The sequence below is a fragment of the Trichechus manatus genome, unplaced genomic scaffold (genome assembly GCF_000243295.1).
Source record: "Trichechus manatus latirostris isolate Lorelei unplaced genomic scaffold, TriManLat1.0 scaffold00027, whole genome shotgun sequence".
Lineage (NCBI taxonomy): Eukaryota > Metazoa > Chordata > Mammalia > Sirenia > Trichechidae > Trichechus > Trichechus manatus.
In genome coordinates, this window is record NW_004443963.1 from 15337717 (window position 1) to 15348274 (window position 10558).

Genomic DNA, 10558 nt, shown 5'->3' on the forward strand with positions numbered 1-10558 from the left:
TCTCTGCTCGCTTCTCTCTTTTCTATCTTTTATACCTCCACACTATCTAATCTTGTAAACTTCATCAGTATAACCTCATCATAGTGATAGAGTGTACAACACATAAGGTAATCACATATAACCTCATCATAGTGAAACAGTTTACAACACATAAGGAAATCACATTAGATTTACAAAATGGTACACAATCATACAGTACTGGGAATTATGACCCAGCCAAGGTGACAGATATTTTGGGGGGACACAATTCAATCCATGACACCTTCTGTCATCCCTAGCCACCCAGGGCAAGTCAGCAGGTACCAGCCACAAGCTTGGGAGTCCACATAACTCTCTCCACTTGAGACCAACTGGCCCTAAATGTGGGGTTTTCCTCTACCCCCTTAGGGTACCAGCTACAAGTGCAAGTGTCCACATGGCTCCCTCTACTTCAGATCAGCCAGCCTCTACTACTCATTTGGGTCCTGTAATTCACTGGAATGACTCACTGAGTTCACAGGAAACACCATACCTGCGATAACAGCTTTAATATAACAAAAAAGGATATAAACAAAAAGATGCATAGGGCAAGACCTGGGAGGGGCCCCAGTGCAGAGCTTCCATGTCCCAAGGGGACAGGCTAACCCTCCCAAGAGCAAGTTCACTCTTACCAACCAGGAAGCTACACCTGAGCCACAGGGCTCAGGACTTTTATCAGCCTCACCACATTGCCATGATAGATTACGTCATGCCTCATGAGGCTTAGTCAGCATTCGGCCCCCAGGCAGTCCCTTTTGGTCTGGTCAGCCACCATTTATTAGCCTCAGGTGTAGTCTGCTCTCACTAACTCAGAACAAAAGGCCAAATTGCTTTCTGCACCTGACAGTAACTAAGACACCAAGGTGGGGGGGGGGCGGATCTTGTTAACCATCGCTCTTTTCCAGTATCACAGGGTCCAGGTAAACTTCAACATTAACAGGAGGTGGATTGTTTTGTTCACTGCTGTGTCCCCAGCACCTGGAACAGTGCCTGACTCACAGTAGGTGCTCAAGAAACGTGTTGACTGAATGAACTTTAGGATTGGTAGAGGAGGAAAAGGAAGAGGAAGTGGTGTCATCAGTATTCCCTGAGGCTGGCTCTCTGGCTCATCTCTCCATGCTTATTCAAGGCTCTCATAAGGGACCTAAAGCTGATGTGAGAAGGACTGTATGGATGTGGGAGGTGTCAGTCATCCAGACTGCCCTTTCCCTGCTCCACTGAGGACCCCAGGTATCTCAACCTTCAGTCCCACCACCCAAATCCCCAGCCACCAAGGAAGTCTCTTCAGCCGACCTAGCGGCTGGGTTATATGAGTGACAGACTTGGTCCCTGGCCTTCCAGGACCTGTCTTACCTCTGGCAGCCTGGACAGCAGAGAGCCAGAAATCCCCAGTAGGTGGGGCCTGAAATTTATCTTGCAGCTTGTCTTAGTTTCTTAGTGCTGCTATAACAGAAACACCACAAGCCGTTGGCTTTAATGAACAGAAATTTAGTTTCTCACAGTTTAGGAAGCTAGACATCTGAATTCAGGGCGCCAGCTCTAGGGGAAGGCTTTCTCTTTCTGTCAACTATAGGGGAAAGTCCTTGTTGATTTTTAGCTTCTGTTCCTTGGCTCCTTGGCGATCTTCATGTGGTGTTTATCGTCCCCTCGGTTTGTACTTCCTTCTCTGTGCCTCATCTGCACTTTTTATATCTCAAATGGGGATTGGCTTTAAAACACATAATATAAGCAAGCCCTGGTGGCACAGCAGTTAAAGCACTCAGCTGCTAACCAAAAGGTTGGCAGTTTGAACCCACCAGTGCTCCACGGAAGAAAGATGTGGCAGTCAGCTTCTGTAAAGATTTATAAACTTGCAAACACTATCGGGCAGTTTTATTCTGTCCTATAGGGTTACTATGAGTCGGAATCGACTGGATGGCAGTGGGTTTGATTTTGGTTTTTACGTTGATATGGCCTTATTAACATAACAAAGAAACCCCTATTCCCAAATGGGATTACATCAGCAAGTATTTGCTGTTATTGTTAATGCTGTCCCATCATCAGTTCCAAGGTGACCCTATAGGACAGGGTAGGACAGAGTAGAACTGCCCTGTAGGGTTTCCAGGGAGTGGCTGCTGGATTTGAACCACCAACCTTTTGGTTAGCAGCCAAGCTCTTAACCCACCACACCACCAGGGCTCCTCCGCAAGTAGAGGGGTTAGGATTTGCAGCACCTATTTTTGGAAGACACAATTCAATCGACCACACAACCTCAAAAGAGTTTTAAGAGAGTCTGTTTCTGGGAAACTCAAAATTCAGCCATGTTGGTCCTGTCTACCAGACTACTTTCTTCCACTGTAGCTTCCTGATTCACAGTGCCAGAGCACTAAGACCTTTCTCCCAGGAGGCTGGAGCTGCTTCCCCAGGCCCTCCCCTCATCGTTCCACACTGGGGCTTATTCTGAGTTGGGAAGGGCACTCAAGGCAGGCAGCCACCTACTTTTTGCCTCTTCTGAGAGGCCCTAAGGCCTATGTTACACCTCTTTGGACACTCACTTGGAAGGCCAGTTGTCCTCTAGTCCCCTAGGGCATTGGGCAGGAAGGGTCAGTGCCCTGGCTAACGCTGTTTTCATCTCTCTCAGGCTTCTGACACCTCCTCCTAGCTAGCCCACCAGTGAGGTTTCAGCATGCTCCGGCCGGGGCGGGGGCGGGGGCGGGGGCAGGGGGGCGCATGGAGTCCACCTGACATGGGACAACAGACATCTTTCTTTACCCGAATTACATAGGAAAGTGGGTGTCCTCATGGGGCGCAGTTGGAGGTCACTATGCAGGGTTCCTTTCCTTGGTGGAGTCGAAGAAGCCTAAAGGAGATGGAAGTATGGGACAAGGATGGAACCCAGGGAGATGCAGACAAACATAGTTTCTCAGAAAAGGTAGGTTTTATTCCAGTGTTATTGGGGAAAAGGAGAGTTTTACACAGCAAGTTTTAAAACTTGTCAATCTCCTTCACCAGAGAGGTACAGACCAGCTGCAGGGCATGCCAGGGTCACTAAGCTCACCACTAAACTCACCAGAGTTACAGCAGGTGAGCGGAGGGGGCCCTGCTCAGGCCTTCTCAGCCTTCTGCTGGGACACACGGGTCTCCGGGGGGGCCCGGCGGAACCACTCAGACCAGGAGCCATCATAGACAGCCACATCAGGCTTGCCGCAGAGGTAGGCGGCCAGAGCAATGTGGCAGGCAGTGACGCCCTTCCGGCAGGTAGCAATGAGGGGTTGCGCGAGGTCCACCTTCTTGTCCTCAAACATGGCACGGAGCTCCTCAGGGCTCTTCTCAAAGCCTTCTTCCGTCAGGAAGTCCATGAACGGCATGTTGATGGCGCCACGGATGTGGCCTGAGCCAAGTCCTGGAGAGGGAGCAGAGGATGCAGGGAAGGACAGTGTTAGGGGCAGCATAGGTGCCAAGTGGCACCTGCAGGCTGCAACCAGCATGGCTTTAAGGATAGAGAGCTTTGCAAAAAAAAATAACTTCTGTGTCCTGTTTGGAGCTCAATATATTCCCAGCCCTGCCTACATTCGATGTTCATGACTTGAGACACCTGACCCCCCCAAAATCTGTCTTGAAGAAGGAATGCTGCGGTAGACAGGGATATGAGTCTCAGCTCCACCATTTATTAGCTGTTTACGTTGGGCAAACACTTTCATTTCTCCGAACCTCAGTTTTCTCAGCTGTAAAATGGGCTCAGTGGTACATACCTATCTCAAAGGCTTGTTGAGAGGAGCAAATGAGATGATTAATGAGAATGCTACGTGTTGTGGCAGTTGCAGAGAACACAGTAGTGAGAGAGACACATTCCAGGCCTTCTAGGAGATTACAGTCTAACAAAGAAGATAGATGTTGAGCAGATAACCACATAATTTATTAAATACAACACCACTCCATTTTATAGGCTGTGTGAAATGAAATGGTTCACCTAGGGCCAGGCAGAGTTAAAGGCAAACCCAGGCTTGCACCACATCCCCTGGTTTCCCAGTTAAGCATATGGTTGTGGAAAGAGCATGTGACCTGTTGTTCCAGGTAAATTCAAGTTCCAGCTCTGCCACTTACCAGCTGGGTGGCCTTAAGCAAGTTACACCACCTCTCTGAGCCTCCGTTTCCCCATCAGGAGGAGCGCTGGTGGCTCAGTAGTTAAACAGTCAGCTGCTTACCAAAAGGTTGGTGGTTCAAACACACCAGCCACTCCTTGGGAGAAATATGTGGTAGTCTGCTTCCACAAAAGATTACAGCCTTGGAAACCCTATAGGGAGTTCTATTCTGTTTTATAGGGTCGCTATGAGTCGGAATGGACTTGATGGCAGTGGGTTTTGTTAATGGGGGTTTTCCCCATAGGTAAAATGGGAATTAGAATACTCACCTGTGTAAGGGCTATAATAAGGTGCAAATAACACATGGAAAGCATTGGCTGCTGCAGAAAGTGTGTAAAAAAACAAAACACCAATCCCCATGGAGTTGACTCCTACTTATGGCGACTCCAGAGTAGAACTGCACTCCCCAGGGTTTTCAAGGTTGTGACCAGTGGGAAGTAGATTGCCAGGCATCTCAACTCAACAGCGACGGGCTTGTTTTTTTGGTTACATTCTATAGAATAACTGCTCAGAATAAACCTTACGTTCAAATTTTGTTGGGTTTTAATTATTTTTAACACCTTCCTCCAAAAGTCCTCACCACCCCACTGAATCCACCCAAAAGGTGAGAGTGGGAGGGAGAGCCTCACCAGTATGGCTGAGGCAGCGTGGGTCAGTGTGGGGCAATGCAGAGCCAGGCAGCCTCAGCACCTCTGATCATCAGAGTTCCCATAAGTGAAAAGAGGGGATAACCCCACCTATGTCACAGGGTAGTCAGGAAGTTTAGCTACTGTCGGTAGAAGCACCTAGCAGCACTAACATCCCAGTCCCCTCTCGCCACAGTCAAAGAGGCTCCCAAAATTCTCTCAGTCAAGAGTTCCTTCACTAGAACCAAAACCAAACCCACTGCCATCAAGTCAATTCTGACTCATAATGACCCTATAGGACAGAGTAGAACTGCCCCATAGAGTTTCCAAGGAGCACCTGGTGGATTCAAACTGCCAACCTTTTGGTTAGCAGCTGTAGCACTTAACCACTATGCCACCAGGGTTTCCTCGCTAGAACAGATGTCCCAATTGCTAAAATTATAGCAATTTCTTCCTGTTGTGGTTTCATCTTTTTGTCTGAAACTTTAATCCTATGTGCGCTGACCCTACCAAAAGAGTCCATCTGTTGGATTCGGGGGTATTCCTCTGCTGGTTTCCATGTGAAAATGTTTTCAGCCTCCAGGCAGTGGAATGGATTGAAGTGCTTTTATCAGCTGGGGCATGTCGAATTTTGAATGCTGTTTTGTTTCTCTCCCCACCCCCATGAAACAGCGTCATTGTTTTCTTCTGATTATATAAACAGCACCTCTTCTATTTACATTTGAATTAATATGCAAGCACAGTTAGGGGGATTTCCAGTCCTTGGGAGGTTCCCCCTTAGGAGGCGGGGTTGCCTCCTTTTCATCTCAGTGGCCCTGGCTGAGCACCCAGCGAAGGCCCAGGGTCTCTGGGGAATTTAAATGAGCAGGAACTGATGGCCTGTGTGCAGCCGGGAAGGAATGAGCCTCGACCAGAGAAGCCTGGGGGAGACCCAGCTAGGGGAAAGGCACACTGGCCAAGAAGCAGGGCTCCTTGCTTCTCCTCTCCCAAGTCCGGCCTCTCACATGTGGCTTTCCTTCCCCCACCAGGCATAACCGCTAGTATCAGGCGTCCTGGCACCAGGTTCTTCCAAGAACTTTATCTCCTTCAGTCCTCACAAAGTGGGGAGATTATCCTTCTCACACTAATGGGGATCCCAGGCTCAGAGAAAGGAGGTAACCTGCCCCAGGGCACACAGTAAGCGTGTGTGAGGTGAATCAGGTCGTCCAAGCCTGTGTTCTCTGCCCCCCTGGGCCTCTCTGGCAAAGGAAGCTGAGAAAGGGAATGGATGAGATGACCTCTCGTGGTCCTCTGCTGCTCATGCTCAGAAAGTCTGAACTTTTTGCTCCTGCTTTGGTCAGAAGATGCCCATCAAGGCAAGGTGGTGAGTTAATACCCCTCAGCCCACTGGCAGATGTTGATTTGCAAAGCCAGGAAAACTTGTTTGGCCCTTTCTGGCCTTCCTCCTAGCCCAGCACTCTCCGGCCCAGCCCCCAGCCTGGGAGGGAGAGCCGGTGGGGCGGGGGGGGGGGGAGGGGGGTGCGGGGAGAGACAGGACTGTGACCTTTCCCCAGCACCTGTGTTTGCACAGGTTCACCCGACCCACAGCACTGGCCTTGGGAAACACCCCACTTTGAAGCCTGCCAAGCTGGGGTCAAGTCTCGGCCATTCTGCCTCGTTCTAGAAGTCTCTTTTCGGTTTCTCTACCTGCAAAGTAGGACCAGTCCTAACCCTGGCTTTCTCCCCTCAAAGGCTACTGTAAAGGGTTCCGCAAAAAGGGCTCATTAGGGGTCAATATCCTCCCTCTTCATTCTCACCCCTCAAGGGAGGGAGGAAAACAGAATAACATTTATAAAGACATGGGGCCAAAAAAACTCCTGCACCTGTTCTCTCGTTCCCCACCAGTACCCAGCCCCCCGCCCCCACGCTCTATAGGCGAGCAGGGTTCCCTTCACTGAGAGCAGTTCAGAGGTGAAGGGACTTGAGGCCACATGAAAGTGGCACAAAACCAAACCATCGAATCGATTCTGACTCATGGCAACACCAGGTGTGACAGAGTAGAACTGCTCCACAGGGTTTTCTTGGCTATAATATTTATAGAAGATCGCCAGGCCTTTCTTCCATGGCACTGCTGGGTGGGTTCGAACCACCAACCTTTAGGTTAGCAGTCAACCACAAACTGTTTGCGTCACCCAGGGACCAACCAGGAATGTAAACCCAGGTCTGACTCCCACCCTGTGTCCCATGCAAACAGGACTAGAGGCATTTGCAGGTATAGAATTGAGGCCAGGGGAAGTTGCCTATACAAGGTCTAGGCCAAATCCCGTACCCACTCACACGCCCCTGTGCATTACATTCGGATTGCCGAACCCACCAGAGGCTCCCCAATCCCACCCTAAGCTGGGAACCGTGAACTTTGAGGGAGGGAAGTGCCACCCACTCTGTCTTTCCAGATGACCCTGACACCGTGCAGCTCTTCACACTGCCAAATTCCCTCTCCAGCCACTGCTGCAGTTCAGTAAACACATACCCAGGGAAGGTGGGTAGGGCTGATAATATTCTTCTCATTTTATAACGAGAGAGCCCGAGAGACAAGCAACTGGATTGCAGTCACACCACAGAGGAGTGGCTGAGCTCAAATTAGACTCCATGCACCCTGGTGCCCCAGATGGGAACTAGAGGAGGTGGGAGTAGGGCCACAGAGAGGGGGTGGAACTTTAAAATCCAGGGCTTCAGGAGGCATTGCCCACAGCAGGCTGTTTCCCCTCTCTGAGCCTCAGTTTCCTCGTCTGTAAAATGGGAGTGAGGAGACTGAACCTGTCAATCCCAAATTCTCCCTTTCGCTTTTTTCTTGGTTTGCTTCTGGGCGGTTTGGGAAGTAGCTAGAACACCAACTCCACCATCCCTCCCTCCAGTGGCAGCTTAAGTCCCAAGGAGAGAACACATCTTGAACCAAGGCCAGGAGGGGGCTCCAGACATTCTGGGCCAAAAGTTTTTGGAAGGTTCCAAACGAACCTGACTCTTTAACACCAGGCCTTCAGAGAGCAAGCAGGACAAAAACTGGAAACCAGGGCAAAGCCCTGCAGGTAGGGCAAAGTCCTTAGCTCTTCTGGCTCTGCCACTAACCAGCTGCGTGGCCTTGACCCGCCTCTTCCTCTGCGTGCCTCGGTCTCCCCTCTGCCCTATGATATGACCTTTTAGGACCTCTAGCTCTAAGAACATATGAAACATCTTTCATGGCATTCACAGCAGGCACAGGAAGGAAGAGACATTTTTCAACAAGTTAGGCAAGATGTTGCACAGGAGCCAGCTTCCGCAAGGAAGGGCTCTGAGTGAGGAAAGAGCGACCATCTCCGTGGTGCGGGGCCACCCTTCAGCCTCAGGCCCAGGTCCAGAGAGATTTAGGGAGATGTTCAGTCAGGGGCTGCAGGGAGCCCAGCAGGAGTGATGGCAAGAAGACAGGTCCTGAGCCTAGGAAAGGCAGGGCCTCGTGGTTCTCTCTGGTTCACAGGTTCTAGAGTTCAGTCTCGCCTCTCCTGGTGCTCTCCCCCAGCAGTGTAGAACCCTCTCAGTCTCCCGTCATTCACAGGCGAGGAGTCAAGAGCCTGGGGGTGCCTAGTGGAGGAGATTGCCTCCTGACCCTTGGGGATGGGGCAGAGGTGGTTTTGCATCCCGGTTTAAAGCACAAGCTTTGAAAGCAGGCAGCGGCGCTGAGTTCAGATCCGACTCTGCCACTTTTTGAGCAAGCAACTAAGTTTCCTGGCACCTCAGGAAACTCCCCTCTAAAATGGGGGTGTTGAGCCTCATCAGATGAGAAAATAGAGCATCCAGGGCTTAGCATGCAATGGGAGCTGCTGTTACAGCTCTGCAGATGGGCTGCGTTGTTTGGAAAGTTATCACCCTAGCTCCTTTGCAAACACCAGTCAGTGGCCCAGGTGAGCTAGACGACGGAGAGAGGGGGAGCTAAGGGAGGGCACTGGTTAGAGTCTCTAAGAGTTTCTGGGGAACTAGAGGTGCCCTGAGAAGTTGAGTGTGCCCTTGGGAGGCCTCTGTACAGCGATACATGTGTTGGCTCATGGGTGTGACGCCCTTTGGTACAATCTAGGGTGCCTGGGAGTGAATGTGGGTGGACATGTCACCTGTTACCTCTGCCGATGCCACCCTACACACATCCTGGGTCATTTGTTGGCATGCGGCTATGGGGGCAAGTATGTAGGTCCTCATGCATCAGAGCTGAAAAAGCCTTTGGTTTGGCTCCACACTCTCATTTTACTGATGGAAAGACTGAGACCCACATGTGGAGAGCACCCCAGTCATCCTCACTGCCCATCGATGGTGCTCCTTCCATTGGGTAGTGCTCCCCCGGGACCACCTACCCACCTGCACAACCTACCTTCTATATCCGGCTCTGGCTCGGTACCCAGGTAGCGCCCTTGGGACCGTGAATCCACCAGCTGGAATCTCTTAGATTTGAGGTTCTCCAGCACCTGCTCGTAGGTCTTGAGCAAGGAAGGGTTCAGTGTGGCTTTGAAGACAGCCGGCTCTGGGCGTGAGGGCTCGGATGTCACTGGGTGGCCCTCCTTCAGCCAGTTCCGGAAGCCACCATTGAGCACTGACACGGTTCGGTGGCCAAACACACGGAACATCCACCAGGCCCTGGGCGCGTAGAAGGTGCCCAGGTGGTCACCATCATATATCACCACGTGCGTGCTGTTGCTGATGCCCAGGTGCCCCACATAGTCGGCGAAGCGTTCCTCACTAGGCAGCATCATCTCATAGGGCGAAGCCGTGTCCCGGCACTCCTCGATATCAAAGAAGGAGGCACCAGGCACGTGGCGCTCCAGGTACTCCTTGCGAGCATCACGGGTGCCCGGTGAGTACCAGGATGCATCCAGCACCCGAAGGCCAGGCCCCAGCTTGCCAGCCCGGACCGATTCTGCCAGCCACTTGGCGGAGACCAGTGCCCGGTAGAGCACCTGCTGAACCATGTTTTCAGCTCTGCGTGTCACCTGGCACGGTTGAGAACCAGGAAAGAGAGATGGGGATGAGGGCGGCTGTGTGCAGTGGGGTGGGGCCTGGGAGGAGAAGCTGGGGCCCTGTTTTTCCAACCACACTCCCCTAGGGTGTCGTGATTATAGCAACCCAGGGAACACGGGGCATGCAGTGGGATAGGTCTGCAGGTTCCCTAGGGAAGGCCAGCTCCACCCCTCCCACCAGGCCTGGGCCCTGCAGCTGAAGGGGGTGGGAAAAGAGCTTCCGAGGGCTCCAGCTGGGGGAGCTGGCTGTGGGATGGAGAGTCCTGCCCCCAGAAGCTGCAATACTCGTCCTCAGGATCCTTCCTGAAAAGAGCAGTGAAAAGATGGCCAGGATGGGGAGTGATGGCATCGTGGGTTTAAGACCTCCTTTCCTGGGAGGACAGGGCATAGGAGCATAGCAGGGAAGGTTCGGTGGGGCCCTCCATGCATCCGGTCTGCGCCCTTTTGCAGACCCTCCTGCGGCCTCTCAAGAGCCTGAGCTCACCAGCCTCCGGAATGCCCGCGTCCAGCCCCGGTTCGGTGACCTGTGCCAGCTGGGTCAGGGGTTCCCGGGGCACCGCGGCACTCCGCCTCGCTCTCGCCACCGGAACCCTTCCCCGGGCCACAGGTGGCTCGGCCGGTGGCTCAATCCCGGGCGGCCCGCGCAGCTAGCCACCGCCCCCACCGCCGCACTCACTCGCTCTCGCCACCGCCCTGGCGCTCGCTCTGCCCGCTGGAGAAGTTGGCCTGTTCAAACCCGGAGCCCGCAGCTCCCCTGCCGGCCGACACCATCCCGCCG

The 10558-nt window shown here is 52.4% G+C and overlaps 1 protein-coding gene across 1 annotated transcript; it reads right to left on the reverse strand.

The window, feature by feature from the left end:
- Positions 1 to 2927: 2927 nt before the first annotated feature.
- Positions 2928 to 10550, reverse strand: TST (thiosulfate sulfurtransferase). The gene is made up of 3 exons (XM_004373822.2): positions 10457 to 10550; positions 9138 to 9753; positions 2928 to 3400 (listed from the first exon to the last, which is right to left on the reverse strand). The coding sequence occupies exons 2-3, from the start codon at positions 9730 to 9732 to the stop codon at positions 3102 to 3104; spliced, it is 894 nt and encodes a 297-aa protein (XP_004373879.1). The 5' UTR covers positions 9733 to 9753; positions 10457 to 10550; the 3' UTR covers positions 2928 to 3101.
- Positions 10551 to 10558: the final 8 nt, after the last annotated feature.